General features: G+C 32.4%; 1 protein-coding gene across 5 annotated transcripts in view; it reads right to left on the bottom strand.

The window, feature by feature from the left end:
* Positions 1 to 19,646, bottom strand: part of Stag2 (stromal antigen 2) — a 130,086-nt gene that overhangs the window by 18,458 nt on the left and 91,982 nt on the right. For all 5 annotated transcript variants that reach the window (XM_010609954.3, XM_010609951.3, XM_033760196.1 and 2 more), the window contains exons 15-26: positions 19,203 to 19,320; positions 18,618 to 18,721; positions 16,964 to 17,056; positions 16,749 to 16,838; positions 15,911 to 16,114; positions 14,145 to 14,215; positions 13,737 to 13,824; positions 13,564 to 13,644; positions 10,937 to 11,029; positions 7,759 to 7,933; positions 4,495 to 4,634; positions 2,984 to 3,085 (exon numbers count right to left, since the gene is read on the bottom strand). In XM_010609954.3, the coding sequence (XP_010608256.1) occupies positions 2,984 to 3,085; positions 4,495 to 4,634; positions 7,759 to 7,933; positions 10,937 to 11,029; positions 13,564 to 13,644; positions 13,737 to 13,824; positions 14,145 to 14,215; positions 15,911 to 16,114; positions 16,749 to 16,838; positions 16,964 to 17,056; positions 18,618 to 18,721; positions 19,203 to 19,320 (1,359 nt within the window). The remainder of the gene's footprint in view (positions 1 to 2,983; positions 3,086 to 4,494; positions 4,635 to 7,758; positions 7,934 to 10,936; positions 11,030 to 13,563; positions 13,645 to 13,736; positions 13,825 to 14,144; positions 14,216 to 15,910; positions 16,115 to 16,748; positions 16,839 to 16,963; positions 17,057 to 18,617; positions 18,722 to 19,202; positions 19,321 to 19,646) is intronic.

Raw genomic sequence — 19,646 nt, 5'->3', positions numbered from 1 at the left:
GGGATTGAACTCGGGTCCTTGCACTTGCAAGGCAGGCCACCGAACCGCTGAGCTAAATCCCTGGCCCCAACATCTTTTAAAATAGGTGATTTTCTACTTAAAATGTAGGTGTTCAGTAAATGAAGTACAGTGTTTTATTCTAAGACACGGATTTTTAAAAATGTGATATAAATGGCCAAATGATCAAAATTTTAGCACTTCATATATTTAAACCAGAGGTCAATAATGATTTTAGAAACTCTTTAGGTCAGTTTGCTCACAATGCTATTCTGCTAGTATTAATTGGGTATTATACTGAGCATAAAAAAAAGAAAACTCATTGAATTACTAAGCAACAATGACCTCATATTTACTTTTTTATGGCAGTGCTGGTAAATCAAACCAGGGCATCCCACATTCTACGTTATTATACACAATTAGGGAATGAATTTCCACAGCAAGAACTTTCATCACAAAACAAAGAACAACAATTTAAAATTTACATGATAAAGTAACAAAAAGCTTTGATTTTACCCTTAACAAATAATATCTATGTGTAACACTATGTACAAAAATGTTTTTGTGCTATTTCAACTGGCAAAAATTATAAAATATCTGAATACCAAACAAAAAGATCCTGATTAAATTATGGTCCAGAGTCTGAGGCAGAAAGATCACAAGGTTCAGGCCAGCATGAACAATTCAGTGAGCCTGTCTCAAAATTTTAAAAAGGTCTGATGATACAGCTCAGTGGTAAAGTAGTTGCCTAGCCTGTGCAAAACCCAGGGTTCCATCCCAGGACTGAAAAAAAAATGGTGAAGATGTCTAGTTATTCAGAGATAATTAAATCAGTATGTCAGAGATACGTGTACTTATGTATGTATTCATTGTAGTATCATTAACAAAAGCCAAAATACACAACCAAAGTATGCATCCATTAATGGATGAATAGAACATGTGGTGTGTACACACATATACACAGAGAAATAATATTTAGCCTTCGAAAGATGGAAATTAGGTCATCTGTAAAAGCAGCTAAGAACCAGGAGGATATTACATTAAGTGAAATTAAGCCAGGCACAGAAAGACAAATACCACATAATTTCACTTACACATATATGGAACCTACAAAATTGCATTCACAGCAGGAGAGGAGAATGATGACTGTCAGGGAATAGGGTAATGAGGCAGAGGGAATGAAGAGATGTTGATCTAAGAGTATATATAAAGTTTCAGTTTAGAAAGGCTGGGTAAGTTCTGAGAATCAATTATACAGCATTGCGAGTACAGTTAAGAACAGGCTATTATAGGGATTGGGGTGTAGCTCAGTCATAGGACATTTGCCTAATATGTGCAAGGCATTGGTTTAATCCACGGCACCACAAAAGAAAAAAGAAGGAAGCATAAATTTGGTACATTATTTGAAATTTGTGGAATATAAATGTTCCTAGGACAAAAAAGCGTCCAAGGAGTGGTAATTTAACTCAGCAGCACTGTGCCTGCCTGGCTTGCAAGCACAGGGTCCTGAGTTCAATCCCCAGTACAAAAAAAAAAAAGGCATCCAAAATAATGCATTTTAGATTTAATAATTTCCCAATGCATACATATATCAAAACTTCATGTAATATGTTGTAAATATATATTTTTTTCTCATTTATACCTTAATAGGACTGGGGAGGAAATAAAACTCCTTACATCTCTCCAAATATTGTATTTCTGAAACTTTTTATAGCAAACAGCTATTATACTATAGCAAAAAATGTTAATACCCTTAAAAATCTTTCAAGTTTTGTTAATTTTAACACAGAAAATGTAGATTACAAGTGAAATTTAGAACTTTCATGCTAATATTTCTAATAAGCAAGAAAGTTTATCAAAAGGAATTGGGTCGGAGTATGTTTTGCATGCAAATTTTGTCTCTGAAGACAAAAGTATCTGAAGCAATAATTTTCCTTAATTAAGCCTGTATTTCCACTGCAAAAATAAAAAAGATTGTTGTGCTTTGGTTGTAAAATTCATATGTGCTCCCCAAAGTCTGGAAATACATGAAGAAAAAAACTAAAATTCACTTGACATTGACCTAATCAAGTTAACAACTGCTAACATTTTGGTAATTATTTTTCCAGATAGAGATAAATACAAATTTATAAAGATGTCATTTCTGTGACATTTTTGTTTTATTCTCAAACTATGTATTAAAAGACTTTATACATGAATGAACACATATTTACACTAATTTTAAGTGCCACATAATAGCCATTGCAGGAATATATATATTGTTTTGTTTTTTTGAGATAGGGTCTCACTATGTAGTTGAGACTGACATGGAACACAGTATGTAGCCCAGGCTGGTCTCGAACTCACAGCGATTCTCCTGCCTCAGCCTCTCGAGCGCTGGGATTACAGGCGTGCGCCACCATGCCCAGCTTCAGGAATATATTTTGATCTAATATCCTATTTATAAGTTTTGGATTCTTTTAAATTTCTTACTGTTTATAAGTTTTGGATTCTTTTAAATTTCTTACTGTTATGAACAATGTTGCAATGCATAACCTCATATGCCAATTTTTACAAATTTATCCTATAACTTTTGAATACATTTTTAAAAGTAAAATTGCTGCCTCAAATGGCATGAATGTTGTAAATTTTTACATTTATTTCCAATCTACCCACCATACTTAATTCTACCGTTAAGAGGGATACAGGTCTTCTCTCTTGCCAGTCAGAAACAAAAAATTATCTCATTCTTTGTCTATCAGTGAGGTGGAATATTTTGTATTTCTACATTTACGAATTATATATTGCATTCTTCACACAATTTTATTTGTTTTGTTTTTGGTTTTTTTTTTTTTGGTACCAGGGATCAAACTTGGGTCCTTGTGCATGGGAAGCAGGCGCTGGAACCACTGAACTAAATAAATCCCCAGGCCCTTTTCACAATTTTAAAACTGTTGCCTTATTGTTGTTAATGATGTTACCTAAGCTGGTTCGCTTAATGTCTTACCTGTTGCAAACTGAGAATAAGGGTCTTAGCACACTGAATTTTGTCTATTTGCCTCGTTTTACTCATTGTTTCTTTGATGATATCTCCATAATCATTATAATACTAGAAAAGAAATTTACACACATTAGAGTTTTCTCTCTTAAAACTATTGCACAATAAAACTAGTATTAGGTTAGGCCCATAAGCATGTCACTAAGCACTGTATGTATCTGGCAAATTAGGCCTTCAAAGAAATAGAAGAATGTTACTGGAACTTTAAGGTCACTAGCATATAATTCCTAACTTTAGTCAATTCAGAAATACAAAACAGTTAAGACCTAATCAAATTAAACTCCAAGTTTTGTTTTAAATAAAGGAGACATGAAATAAACTAATTAAGTCATACAAAGTTTCAGAACTAACAAAGAATATACACAATGTTCTCTTTGTAAATTATAAAACAATGAATATAGTCATGTTTACTCTCAGACTTAATTCAGTGCTAATGAAGATGTAGGCCATGAGCAGCATATAACTTTATTATTTTGGTTTATAAACATTAACAGCTTGCAAACAAAATTTAAAATAAAACCTTTTTTGTGACATTTGCACTACATATTGCAAATGAACTTTTTTTTCTTCTAATTTAAGATGGTGATCAAAATATATAACTATCTGAGAAAACAGGCTAAACATGCCCCTATGACTAATGACTTTAATCCAGAATACCTAAATATATGTTTAAAATTAGTTAAGAAACTTCATAAACCTTAGTTTAAAAATTACTATGCCAAACAATTTAAGTTTCAAAATAATTTTCAGTGATGCCATGGTTCTTTCACACAGCAAAACATTACAAATGAGGGCTATGTTCTGACAAATTTACTAAATATATCCTATTTCTTGAGGGTAAGGGCCTTAAAAGGTTTATGTATAATTCTTTTTTACTTAATATTTTAAATATCATCTTACCATATTTAGTGACATCCTATGCAACTAATAATATCCTCTACTTCAAATTAAGACTATCTTTCACATTTATAAACTTTATGAATAATCTATTTTGAGTCAAGTCATATTTTGAGTTAACAGCTCCTGTGAAATAAAACTAATAAAGAAACTCAGGATGCAAAAGATACTGAATGACTCAAGTTCATAAGCTCCATAGTTACCACACTAAAACTACCACCTGACTACAAACGTTACGATTTCTAAAGCTGCACAGAGAAGAGGGGGGAAAAAGTCACCCTGTTATCTTCAGCTAAATCACAAATGTAGTTTCTCTTCTAATACATACAAAAACATAATATTCCCAGTATAAACAATCACAAACCCCAAAATCCACAAATTATAAGATCAAAGACATGGTAAAATGTTACTGAAAAATGTTAAATATTTTTAAATAAACTTACTTTACAGGAAAAATAATTTACTATTTAAAAATTTCAGTAGCAACCAAGCATAAAAGCCTGTGTGACAAATTCTTTTAAGCATTTAAAAACTAACATGTTATACCCATTTTAAAACTTTACCTTCATATACTGCTTGAAGATATCTGCAGCTGTATTCATCTCTACCACAGTATATACAATTAGCTTACAAAATGCTGCAAGTAAATTTCTCCTTTTGTGCAAAGCTTCAATTTTACTGGCTTCATCTTCTTGTTGACCATCTGGGGAAAAAGCCATTTTATATTTTAAATCAATCATTTTTAATGGAAAATACATTCTAACTATTTTACTGGAGAGCTTACAAGTACAAAAACAATAAATCAAGATACACCAACAACTATTTTTGTGACATGAAATAGTCAATCAGAAGATTGCTTAGTGAACATGAAACAGAAATAGTGAGTCAGAGGAAATGTTTAGGGAAGTCAGGCTAAGCTTGCCTAACACATTCTTATACTTCGCTGACAAGACCATTTGTCAGTGTGAACCGTATATTCAACCTTTTTTTGATTAAGGCTTCTTCTTTGTGAAAGGAACCAACCTGAAAATTCTCTTATTGTTTCTCACCTTCGATTCTATTTATGTATTTCTCTTTTAGATATACTAAATATGATTCTGTTACACTCGCCTAGAAACCATTCTGTCTTCCAAGATAATTTCACATTTTTCTGTTGCCATCCATTATGGAAAGTCTGACCCTTCAATTTCAAGAGGACAGACTTATTTCTAAATCCACAGTAAAGGAAGCACCACTGCAACTCAAGGATTGGTTCTGATTATCTGATATTGTAAGTAAAGCGTGTTAAGTGGTTTACATGAGAAACTGTAAAAAATTTTCCTCTAGACATAATTCAAAAATAAAATTACTCATTATTTTAAAAAATCTATCTCTATAGGGTAAAAACCAAAATTTTGTTTTATTTCTTTACATTTTTTGATTATTGGTTCTTTAGTGAAGTTGAAGAATTGTGTGTTTGTTAGCCATTTGTAGCTCATCTTTTGTAAATACTTGGTTCATATCTTGTCATTTCAGTTTAAGATTCCCAACACCAAAAAAATTGTTATCTACTTATTTACTTTTTGTTTTGTTTTGATTTTACCTTGCCTCTTGTAATCCTCCGCAATTGCTAATAAGTTAAAGCCAGAAATATTTTCTTGGTGCTGAAAATTGAACCTAAACCCTCAAGTACGCTAAGCACATGGTTGCATCATTGTGCTATACTCCCAGTCGCTAAAATCAAATTTTAAGAACAAGAATTTAAAAAGTTAAATCACATGCATATTTTTTCTCACATGAGAAATCTATAAATGAGTGAATAAATACAATAAAGTAGAGATGACACGGAACTGAAAGGTAGACTTTAAGAGTCAGGAAAGGAGGTCGGGAAAGGAAGGAAGAAAGGGAAACGGGGTAATGGGGTAGAAAATAAATCAAAATCCTAAATGCATCTACTAATATACCAAATCAAACCCCACTATTCTGTATTACTGATATGCACTAGTTTTATCATATGTTCCACTATGTCAAAGCCATTTGCTTCCATGCCTAAAAGGTATCGTTCACTCTTTTAAAAGATCACATTGAACACAAATAAGCTAATCTTTTCATGGTAACTTTCATAATGGCATATTTCTACATGATACTGTTTCCAAGCATTGTTTAGCATTGCTCACAAGAAATAGAGGCACAGACTTCTTCCCCCTAAAGACCGAATTGCCCTGATTTAAGAAATTTAAACTCTAATTTTTACATTTGCTCCTTTTCTTATAAAAAATTAGCCATATTTTCTCTTATTGGGATTAAAGAATGCAGAGAACTATCCAATACACTGAACATTTCATGTCAGCTATTATTACTATATATTGTCAGTGTGTCATTTCTTTTTTATAAATCTGAAAGAAATATGGCTATATTTCAGATCCATTTCAGATACTAGCTTCTCTCAAAGATGCAGACTAATTACAACTTCCTTTACATACCCACATTTTGTACACACCTTGATTACATATTAAACTGCATTGGAACTATGTTTTAGATACCTTTTGCACTTGGAGTTTAATTCTTGAAAAGTCTTTGTCCCCTATTTTCATATATATAGCATCTACCATATTGCTGACGAATAAATGTTTGCCAAATGAATAAATAGTAAGAAGTACAACTAAACTACTGGCTAAGAGTGAAATATGAGAACTGAAAGCATAAAAACTTTACTACACAAATTCTTGACACCTATTTTGGCTACCCTGTCTATCTCTGTCATGTGCTGGGTAAGTTTTTAGTATGTGAACACAAAGCATTTTCCTGTTATGTTTGTTGAGACCAACATACAGTGAGTGATGTGTCAACTTACAAATAGATAGAGAGATGTCAATGTTTTATTTTCCTTCAAGGGTAACTTCATATTTTAAAAAAACCCAAAAAAATAAAATAAAAACAAACCCAGAAGTCACCAAATACTATCTGCTTTTGTAGAACCTCATTTTCAGGTAAAGCAGCTGTGTAATTAGCATGGAAGAATAATATAACACAAGGCAAATTTGGTTTAATTCATTTTCTGGGTTTTATTGTTTTGCTTTGTTTTGTTTTGTTTTGTTTTTGTACTGGGGATCTAACTTGGGTCCTTGTGCTTTCGAGGCAGGCAGTGGAACCACTGAGCTATATCCCTGGCCCTGGTTTAATTATTGTTCTATGAACAATACTTCTACAAAGAAGTTTTTAGCTGGGTGTGGTGTCGCACACCTGTAATCTCAGCACTTGGGAGGCTGAGGAAGGAGGATTGCTGGGAGTTCAAGACCAGCCTGGGCTATATAGTGAGCTCCAGGTCAGTCTCAACTACATAGTGAGAACCTGTCTCAAAAAACAAAAACAAAAAAAAAGTCTTTAATGTTTTGCTAACATTCAGAAAACACATTAACACTCAAAAATATGAAAACATGCAAATACACAACAAAAGTAACTTAAATACCTTATTCTCAAATTATCTGAAAGTTGGTCTTAATCTTCACAGTTCTATGAGGTAGGTAGAAACACAGGTATAGGACTAGTAATAAACTGAGGTCTAACTTGGAAGCCTATGCTCTATAACATCACATTGTCATTACAATAATCCAAAAGAACACTAATGTGTCAGAACATACATCTGTGTTTCATGTTTTAAAGATCAATTGTAGGGCTGGGGATTTAGCTCAGTGGTTCCGCCACCTGCCTCGCAAGCACAAGGACCCGAGTTTGATCCCCTGTACCAAAAAAATTTTTTAAAATAAAGATCAGCTGTAGTGCAAGACACTGCTACTTTGAATTACGGTGTTCACAAAGATTTAACAAAAACATGACAATAAAATTACCTGCACTATTATTATCATCATCTTGTTCAATGAAGACATGATCCAAAATAAAGCTGAGCAACTCAGACTGCAACGAAGAATCAGGAGTATAAACTAATGGCTCTAACATGTCTCGTCCTCCTGACATAATCTGATGGCTGAAGATCATCAAAATATCACAGAGAATAGTGAAGGCCTATTAAAATAAAAGAAAGGATGGTATAAAGTTTCTTAGCAAGCATATATCTTCTATATTTAACACAGAATTAAAACTCAACTTTTCTTTACTTGAAAATGAAGAAAATCATTGTTTAGTGCTTACCTAATATTTGAAAACAACAAAATATAATTCCTATAAGGATTACTAAATTTACATAATGCTTTATTACACAAGGTAACTTCACAAACATTATTTTCAGCAATGTTAAATGCCATATACAGTATGTTAACACTGCCAGAATGTGCAGAGTTAGGACTTAAGGTTTTCAGACTCAAATTCCTACTCTGCACTATACAAAAATGTCTCATGGTATTCATTCTCAAAAATTATATATTGAGCAAGGGATTTAGCTCAGTGGCACCGTGCATGCCTTACAAGTACAAGGTCCTGAGTTAAATCCCCAGTACCGGAAAAAGAAAAAAAAATATAAACACACTTGGTACCCTTCTTTGTCCTATTGAAGAAAACGATGTATAGGAGATGAATATTAGAATAATGATTAAAAAATATATGGTATTATTTAAAGCACTGTCTTCTATTTGTATAGTGATTAAGTAGAGACTATATATACCTAGGTATTATATAGAAGGCAATCCACATAGCATCATAATAGATATAGAGCTAAAGTTACATAGCAAATAATTTACTAGAAACTGCTAAATGGAGTCAAAGAGTGGTTAAATTAGTCCAAAGATAGCTGCAAAAACATAATTATCTATTGGGAAAGGGTGACAAAAAATTTCTGGGTCACAAAGTCAATCAGAAAATACATTTAACATAAGGCTTGCTGGAAAGACAAGTTATAACACAGAGCACAAGGCAGATCTTAATAATAATTATTACTTTTTCCCCTTTATTTTATGATTTTGTTTCTTCAGTCTCATTTTTCTAATGTAAAAGTAATTTATACCTACAAGGATACTTCAGCTCATAAAAACTTGCAATACAACACAGTAAAGACATAGTGTACGGCCAGGGATTTAGCTGAGTGGTTCTACTGCCTGCCTTGTAAATGCAAGGACCTGAGTTTAATCCCAAGTACCAAAGGGGAAAAAAAAGACTAGAAGTGTGATGATATTTACTAATTTAAAGTTTTAGAGGCAGATCAAGTGAAATGCCCAGGTCATACTTCTGCTAGCTGTTAAGAAAACTGCAAGAGCCAGGCGAGGTGGCACACACCTGTAATCCCAGTACTCGGGAGGCTCAGGAATTAGGATCATTTGAGTTTGAGACCAGCCTGGACTACATAGTGAGTTCTGGGTCAGTCTCAACTACACAGTGAGACCCTGTCTTAAGCAAAAAAAAAAAAAAAAAAAAAAAAACAACAAAAAAAAAACTGACTAAAAAGCAAACTAACAATCCCCTAATTAATCTAGAAAATAACAAAAAGATTTATATTGGGGGTTATAACCAATAATCCACAAGAACTATACGTTAACATTACAAAAAATAGGAAGTATAAAATGAGTATTTTGGTCACAAGGGTGTGTGTGTGTGTATTTGGTTTGGATCTGTGGTTGAAATCATATTTTAAGACATTAAATCTAACTTCAATTTAGTGCTATCAGAAATTTTGTTCCTTGCAATGAGTTGAAGAGATGAAAATTAAAGTTCCAAGCCCTTTATTGCTACAATACAAAGCTACATATTTAAAACTGAAGACTTCATGTTTTAAAAAAATAAAAAATTCAGCAACTGTATTTTGACCACTGAATATCATCTACTTTATATATGCCCAATTATATATGTACAGGAGGTAGAAGAGGAAGTTAGAAATAAGAAAAAATAGGCTAACAGTTGGCCACTGATCATAAATTTTTAACTATAAAACATGTAAATTTTTAAATTATTAGGCTTGAGCCAGACATGGTGGTCCACAACTGTAATCCGAGGTACTCAGGAGGCTAAGAAAGTAGGATCACAAATCTGAGGCCATCCTGAATACAAATTTTTAAAGTGAGGGCTGGTAATGTAGCTCTCTCAGCAGTGAGGCACTAAGTTCAATCCCCAGTACCAAAATATAAATAAAATGAATTAAAAACACTGAGGATGCAAGCTCAGTGACAGAATGCTTGGCTAGCTTGGATGATATTCTTGAGTTTAATCCTCAGTACTAGAAAAAAATGTTTTCATATTTTAATGAAATAAAGACAAATAACAAAAGGATTATTATATCTAAAGAACTTTTTTGATAAATTTAAGAAGCAACTACACTCTGAAGGTAGTACCCAACATATTAGTTTCCAAATGTAGCCCTTGGGGTGAGTGATTACTTAGATTCTACCTCAAAAAAAAAAGTTTAATTTATATATGTCAAAAAAGCTTGAAATAATAAGCATTTTGACTACACTATATTAATATTTCTTATGAAATGTTTATCGAAATATCTAAGCATTTAAAAACCATATTCCCAATGAGCTCAAAAATCTCAATAGAGAATTAGAATTGAACATGACTTTAATTCCAGGATCAAACCAGGTCACAGTCTATTTCTAGAGTTGAGAAAGTTGGCAATAATGAAGGAATATAGGATTTGAAGGTAGCACTTGGATGGAAGGTAAGTAATTTTTATCTCACGTAAGATCAGGATGGGCATGAATGTCAACATCTGATATTCTCAGAGATGACAAAACCATATGGACATCTTTCTCACTTAAGCAAACTTGTTATACTTGCTCGTTTCAAAAGTGACTTCTATAATTTCACAGATCTATAATTAGTATAAATGAATTTGCTTACCATTTATGTCAGAAAGAAAATAACATAAAACTACAATATGAAAGTAATCCATAATGCAATTATAAACTCTTATGAATTGATAAATCAATTTTATTTGCAAGCTCAATACATTAATCTCCTTTTTTAAAATCATAGTATATATAGGCACACATTTCTACTTTGCTGAACCTTAGTATTATTTAAATTCATTAGTTTAGATTTATAAAGGCTGCTTACAAAAGATCTATAGCAATTACTAACCTGTTCCTTAACAGTAGTATTCACATTGGTCAGGTAATGCTGACATATCTGACAAAATACTCTCATCTGTTTCTTTAAACGCAGTAAATCCTCCTTGAAAAAATTTAACATAAACAATTTAAGGTATTGCATAAACAACTCATTCAAGTATTTCTTTAAATGTTTTACATTACAAAGAACCTTGTCAGTAACTTTATTAACTGTACTTGTGCATTTGATTTAAATTTCTTTATAACCAGAAAAAAAACCAATTATTTTGTTTTACAAATTTCATCAAACTGGAGTCTTCAAGTTTTAAGTATATAAATGGATATTATCCTAAGTGGTCATGGTCATTTACAATGAGAAAACTAAATTACACGTGACTGTATTTATTAGTGCGTATTAGTTGTAAAATATAGTAGGCTTTATTTGGCTTGAGTACATGAATATAACATGTATAGTTATATTTAATAAAGCCATCAACTCAGAATGCTTTAAGAAAAAAACGCTCCAGATTCACTTCATTATATGAAGAGTACCGAACACATGATTTTTTTTTTTTTTTTTGGTACCGGGGATTGAACTCGGGTCCTTGCTCTTGCAATGCAGGCCACTAAAAAGCTGAGCTAAATCCCCAGCCTAAACAAAGTAATTTTTAAAAGGAATAGCACCTATCATCTCTACATTTTCGGAAGCTGAGGCATTAGTACTGCAAATCTGAGCTCAGCCTGACAATTTAGCAAGACCCTGTCTCAAAATAAAAAACAAAAATGTATGGGGCTGTATCTCAGTGTGAAGATACTGGGTGCTGCTGGGACCCCTGTAGTCAGGTTCCAGTACCCACCTGCCCGGTATATGACACAGGCCTGAGAAAAAGAATACTCTAAGAGACTTAAGTAGGAGAGTGAAAGCGGGGTGCCAGGATGACCAATGCCAGTGTAACCAACAAAGGCACTAGACAGACTAGGCACTGACTTTTATTGGCAATCAGTTGGGGTAAAGGCACCGTGTGGTTTCTATGGAAATTAATGTAAAAAAGGCTCATAAAGGACAAGACAAAGCATTCTCAAATTAGGAACAGAATAGACAAAATATATGATTGTAATTAGAACACTGTCCTTGTAGTCTGAAGGTTTTATTTGTGGGAATGCAAATTGAGTGTGAGTTACTCTGACCTCAGCACACAGGCTTCAGCCAGGCTCACTCCTCAAAACAAGCCAAATGTGGGATTAACTCTTCACAGCCTCCTTTGGGTATAATCAATATTACACTCCTGTGCAGGTGCAATCCCCATATGATGGTGAATGGGGATAAGGGAGGATATGGTATCTTCCGTGTATTATTTTTAAAAATACAGATTACAATGCTTAAAAAATAAGAGAAGGGGGTGCAAAATCAGTTTTGTAGTATTACTATAAACTTTGAAATAACTTAAAAAACATAACACTAAAAAGTTGAATCTTATTTTTACTGTTTCATATTTCTAAATACTTAAATAAAATTAAACACAAAGACTGTCTAACCTTTGGGCCATCTTCTGATACTAAATGTCAAATGACAGAATATCAGCATCTACAGAGTATATGTAATAGAAGTTAAATAAAAATAGATTTAACTGGAAGATCACATGTGGTGAAACCTCAACTAAGATTTAGCATGTTATTTCCTACTCACCTTTTCTCTCTAAATACTGCCTTTTTCTCATTTTAATTTTCAATTTTTCAACAAAAGTAATCATATGCTAACATGATTACTATTCCTACTATCACCCTGATACCTAATTAACTCCTCCTTGAGTGTTTGACAAACATATACTATTTTAACAACAACCCTCTACTGATTTCAAGAGAAAAAAAATCTACTTGCAGATATAGCTGCATCTTAAAAGCAAGAGATTCTACGAATTTAATACTATTCTATGGATTTAGGCATTACAAATATATTATCAAGGCTTTCCTTTTGGAAAAAAATACTTATAAACATCCAAATATGTTACTCACAGAAATCGCTTTTTATAAAAATGAGCCAAATAATGTTGAAGGCAACAACTACTGATGGTACAACGTTTAAGATTCCAATTTACAAATGGAAAAGGTAGTCCTACTTAATTCAATAACTTGTGTGCATCAGATATTATAAGTAAATTTTAAAACCTCTACGTCCTAGCAATTGGTAGATTTTACTCAATCAGAGAATGATTTCTCATGAATTTAGTTTATCAATAAAGAGATTTTGAACATGAAGGTGAACCCAAAATAACAGCCGGGCTCAAGACAATTCAGGGACGCTAACTTACGATCTTATTTTATACAATAGTTGTATCTATTTCTTTGAAAGGTTCTTGGATATGCTTTATAGAAACTGACTTTTATGACTTTACATCTTTTCAAAATTGGAGAGAAGAGCTATCAATTATACCACTTGCATGAAAACAATTTTAATTAAAAAGCATAACTCAAAACAAACCATATTAAAGCCCTTTCATTGAATATACATCAAACTAAGAAGTAAACTTTTTTCAGGGTACATGTAGATATACAGAGTAGAAACAAGTGCAATGAAATAATTAGGCTTATGAAAGATGTAAGTTTGCCAAAACCATAAATGGTTCATCTAACAAAAAAAAATTGGTGAACAGCACAAACCTTTGTAGAACTGCTTTCAGTTATCTTAGCAAGCTGCCAAAGGATTACATAGTGAGTACACTGAAGTGCATGAATAACAATCTGTAAATCAGAACCAAGAGAATACAGATAAAATTTAAGTCACAAGCCTTCATTCTCAAAGTTAAATATGTAACTTGTAAATAAATAAACACCTGCTCAGGCATATCTCCATTTTCAATTCCGGTTTTCAAAAGTTTGTAATTACAAGCAAACAAATCCCACTTGGAAAGATCATGAGCACTGTGAAAAACAAAACAAAGCAAAAAAAAAAAAGAAGTTATGTTTAAAACTAAGCCAAATCATAACTCTTTTGTACTTGACTATTAACAGAGCACTGCTAACATAAACATGCTAAACATTTTATTTAATATGCTGCTATAACAAAATAATTTAAAAGTCTGTTAGATAATTTTTCACTCAAGTTAAAACATGACTTTACCAGGTACTTTCTTATGAAAAGCAAAAGAAAGCTAATGAAGAATCTGAAAACATTAAAACCTATAAAATGTGCAAGCTAATTTTGTAACAGTTTTAAGAAATCAGAAATGTAATCAACTTACTTATGAAATGCAGTGATTCTCTTCAATGTTGACAATACTTGATAAGCATCATCTTCATCAGGTTCTTCGCCCTATGAATATACATTAAGAACCACCAAAGTGAAAAATCATAGGCTATCAATATGGTGCTATTACCATGAAAAGCAAAGAATAATATAATAAAAGCCACATATTAGCTTCATTGTTCAATACCTAGCTTTGGCCAAATTTAAGGCAATATGGCTGGGGAACTGAGTTAACACAGGTTATCACAGGCATATTATGCTCAAGAACCAAAAACAGAATCATTATTTTTTTTCTTTTTTCTTGGTTAAATAATGACATAAAACTATAAAGATATCTATTATTTTATGATAATAAATGCACCGGGGCATTAAAGAAAATTACATTAAATAATAAGAGATTACAAAAGACAACACCTAAATGGCAAAACCTAGGTACACTAAACATGATGTTGAAAAAGATATGAGGCTAATCAGCAATAAATGAAAGAGGGCCAGGGATTCAGTTCAGTGATTCTGCCACCTGCCTTGCAAGCACACAACCTGAGTTCAAACCCCAGTACAAAAAACAAGAAAGAAAGAAAAGAAAGAAAGAAAGAAAGAAAGAAAGAAAAAGAAAGAAAGAAAGAAAGAAAGAAAGAAAGAAAGAAAGAAAGAAGGAAGGAAGGAAGGAAATGGAAGAATCCCTCTGAACAATGAATAGATATACTAATCCTTTCTGAGTATCAAAGTTTATTAATATACTTTTCAATACAAGTTAACTTAAATTTGGGGAAACTATTATGAGCCTTACTACATGAAACATAAAATTCCTTAAACAACATTGAATCTACTATATTGAACTCCAGGTTTCTCAAAACAAAAACCAAACCAAAAAAACAGTTCCTAAACTTTACTGTTTCTACAAATTAAGCTTAATTAACAAACTATGTTTGATTTTAAATTAACTTGACCTAATCACAATCATATTCAGCCAAGAATCATTAAAAATTTTAACTAAGAATGTGGTAATTGCACAACGTATTTGCACAATCCTCCAATTAGTAAAACTTAATAAGCCTAGAGTAATGTTACACATGCACACATACACCTAAGTAACTTGATAAAATGAGAAAAATGAAAATTACCAAGTCTAAACAATTTTTGTAGCGTTAACAAAAACACTGATGTATAAAAATTCAAAGGCATTAATTTGGTAATTATGACTATTTATTCAAATGTATTATAATACAAATATGTATTCCCAGGAAAAAATTATAATAAAAATATAAATATATTTTAGGGTTAATGCTCTAAGCCTCTTTGAATATATAATAGAAAAAGGTGGAAAACTCCAAAGCAACAGTGGCTGTAATAGCAACTTATTACAGCTCTATAATACCAAAGACCATAATTGCTTTTCTCTAAGCAATACTGCCAAAACACTAAGCAACTCTGTAGCTAGTTGGTCTCAATCTAGCTCTATTTTTCTGTTCCATTAACACTCTATTCCCACATAGGCTCATATTCAATTGAAACTAGGAAAACAGTCTACATCATTTCTTGAAAACAAGGGAGAAATGCTCATTTTGCTTTCACCTTCTCCAAAGCACAGATTCTCACTCTTTTCCTATTTTGTTGAAGTAAGTCTGATGATTCACAGGATTGAAAGCCTGAATATCTTTTCAATATACTGCTAGACTATCACTAGGACTAATGCTAGAGTGCCTAATTAGGTTACTGGAGGACAAGAGTCCAACTTACAAAATTATTTGTAATACATACTTCTTGTAGAAAATCCTCAAGAAGCCGGTTAAATTTATCTGCCAATTCATCTATCAGTTGACTTCTTGAAATATCTACTCTGTTGAAGATTGTGAATTCTTCATTACAGAGTGCATGGTAAGTTTTAGAACATGCTTCCAAAACATCTGTATCTGTGTGCTTCTCTACAATATTTCGAATCTGACGCAGTAAGGCATCCAAATGCTGCAAGACAAAATTTTTTCATTAAAACTAAGGTACAGGGTGGGAATATAACAGCAATAGAACATGTTCTTAGCAAGGGCCAAGACCACTAAGGTATATTCAACAGAAATAAAGTGACTGTATTACCATACCAACACAAGGAAATTTTTCAAATATACTAACTTAAAACATAGCGCATACATTTTAAAGTGTTTTCTAAGCCATGGTTGAAAAATACACTGACAAATCCATACTTACTTACTCAACATTACTGGGAATAGTATTACCTATCTCATAGGGCTCAGGTAAGAATGTTGATACATATAAAGAACTTGCACAAGTTCCTGAAACATATTAAAAGTGTTCAATGAAGTAGTGGCTCCATTTATTTTGTACTTATCATGAAACAATGTAAGAAAAAAAAAAATCCATGGCACATCCCCATAAATTTAGAATGAAGGTATAGCTATGGGCATGAAGCAAAGAGAAACCTCATTATCATCATTCTCTAAAGACAACTGCTTTAAAATATAGAAGATACAGGCTTCATTAAATATTACAAAATTATATTTTAAAAATAGAGGCAAACAATATAATGAGATGAAGTAAACTAACATTTTCTCTTCAAGGTTTTTTATTCCCCAAAAAGTCTTACCTTTTCTAATCGTCCAGTGGTATATATTTCCAAATCAAAGTACTGAGGCAACTGCAACAAGTTAGTCACCTTTTCCGCATCTACAGAGTACTTTGAAATAAAAAGATCATGTTAAAAACACCACAATATTAAGTAAACATTGTAATATTCTCTGTGGCATTTTGAAAACAGACCTGTCCTTTCTTAGTGATACTGGAATGTAAACACAAACTTACTTTTGCTAATAACTGAGGAAGGGCCACAGCAAATAATTCAGTGATTTTTGTCCTGTCATCCAACTGGGTCTTCTTCTCCTTCGCTGTCAGCACCTGAAGTAACACAAAGAATTCTATAAGAATGTACTAAGCACATTAACATTGTGAAATGTTCAAGTTTTAGTTATTACATACATATTAAACATCAAAACTATATTTTAAATGATGGATAAAAAAAATTTCCACTATAAAACTTTAAATCGAAAAGTGATACTAAGAAGAATAACTTCCTCCTTATTTAAAAACAAAACACAAGGGGCTAGGGATTTAGTTCAGTGGTTCCGCTGCCAGCCTTGCAAGCACAAGGTCCCAAGTTCGATCCCCGGTACTCAAAACAAAAAACAAACTTTTTTCAAAAAAAAAAAAACAAAACCCACAGAAATTTAAAAAAAAAAAAAAAAAAAAAAAAAAAACAAACTGAATAGTCCTAGAGGAAAAATCAGCATGAAATTAGACTAATCAACTCGACCATTAGATAGAAGGAAAAATAGGAACAGGAAACGTACTTTGGGAGTTTATATAATAATGAAATTCAACAGAATTCCAGCTTGCTATAGGATCTGGGTCATGACACATGAAATGAATAATTGCAACTAGAATTTTTTTTTAATTTTAGTACCAGGGATCTTGTGCTTGCAAGGCAGGTGACAGAACCACTGAGCTAAATCCCCACCTGCAACTAGTATTTAAAAACAGCAATATAATAATTTTTTAAAAAATAGAAATAGGGGCTGGAGGTGTAGAACACTTGGCTAGCCAACACAAAAGCCTTAGGTTTGATCCCAGACACAGCAAAAAAGATTAATTTATAAATAGGAAAGTGAAAAATATAGATGTATCATATACTGTATGTTTCACTACTTTTTCATGAAATTATCTTTCAGTTGTAAACAAATACACATATATTGATGTATACTGTCATAAAAATGTACTTTTCTTCTTCATGGTCAAAGAAGATCAAAGCCTGTGGAATTGTCTATATAAATTACAAATACATGTGAATTCTGCAATAATGCATTAAAATTTGTTCCCATGATATAGCATTTTCCAATTTTAATGAATAGTTTATCTCCCATTTTGTTTCTAATTTCATAAGAAAAAACAAAGCTATAAATAAACCAAAACACACAAATGTACCAATGGTGCATTATATTCAGTCTTGAAGGCAGGGACTATCAATCAGTATTTCATGTAGTAACTAAGAACTCATGAAAAGAATTACATGGGCTGGAGATTTAGCTCAGTGGTTCTGCTACCTGCCTTGGAAGCACAAGGTCCTGAGTTCAATCCCCAAAACAAAAACAAAACAACAAAAAAAATTGCTATTGCTTTAAAATTTCCACTGGCCAGGAGTAGTAATGCATGGCTGTAATCCCAGCACTCAGGAGGCTGAGGCAGGAGGATCTCTGCAAGTTCAAGGCCAGCCTGGGCTACACAGGGGGACCCTGTCTCAAATAAATGAATGATTCATTGAACAAATGAATACTGAACACACACACATATACATATCTCTTGAAAAAAGTCAAAAAATTTGTTACAAGGTTAAAATTGTTTTTTTAAATAGATACTGAGAAAAGAAAAACAGTTTACAATATTAAAAAAAACACCAACATACCCTTTTTCCTGTCCCTCTTCCTACAGGAGGATGACATTCAGCAGCTTGTCTAATAGTACAAAGCATTATTTCAATCAGAGCACTCTCTTGTCTGTCTGTTAATGCTAAAAAAAAAAAAATTAGAAAGTTAACCTATTTCTTTTCCCTACATGTAATGTGTAACAATTATATAAGTTCCTCTGCTTATGAACAAAATCTGACCTAATATACTACAGAAAATACCATCACTTATCAAAAAAAGATCAGAACAAGTTAAACCTTCCTAAAACCCTTAGCATTCCAAATCTGATATTTATCTACATATCTAAAGGAAAGATTTAAAAAAAAACTTGACAGTAATCACATCTTTTGACATACAATGTCATGTATATATAAAATTCTGCAAAGATTTTTTTTTTTTTTTTTACCCGGGATGGAACTTGGGTCCTTGTGCTTGCAAGGCAGGCAGCGGCACCACTGAGCTAAATCCCCAGCCCCAAAGTATGATTTTTTTGTATCGACTATTTTAACATTAACAAAACAAAAAGTAAAACCCAGTTTCAAAACTGTCTATACAATAAAAACACCACCACTGAATATTCTTACCTTCTTCTCCACTAAGTGGCTCCTCTAGCAACAAGCTATTCATACATTCCCAGTCTTTCAGCAGCTCAGTAGCACAGTCCCACATACTATCCACAAGGTATGCTGCATGCTCGTGTAACTACAATTTAAAGAGCAATGTATATTGAAATAAATACCATACTAACAACTCAGAAAAGCAAAAGCTTTGTTGTTGACATATACAAACTCTAATTGTAATCTTTTTTTGACATAAATTGGAATAAAGGACAGAGAAAAACTGTGTATAAATCAACTTTGTTAGGTAGCATCATTAAGTATTTTTCACAATAACAATTAAAACACTAAAATCAAACTACTTTATAAAAGGATTATATGCATAGCCAGGTGTTGTGATGCATGCCTCTTATCCTAACCCTCTAGAAGGGGTGATGCAGGAGGATTTAAGTTTGAGCCAACTATGGGGAA

The sequence above is a fragment of the Fukomys damarensis genome, unplaced genomic scaffold, assembly GCF_012274545.1.
Source record: "Fukomys damarensis isolate Sample0158 unplaced genomic scaffold, DMR_v1.0_HiC HiC_scaffold_39, whole genome shotgun sequence".
Taxonomy (NCBI): domain Eukaryota; kingdom Metazoa; phylum Chordata; class Mammalia; order Rodentia; family Bathyergidae; genus Fukomys; species Fukomys damarensis.
This window is presented reverse-complemented; position numbering and strand designations above follow the sequence as displayed.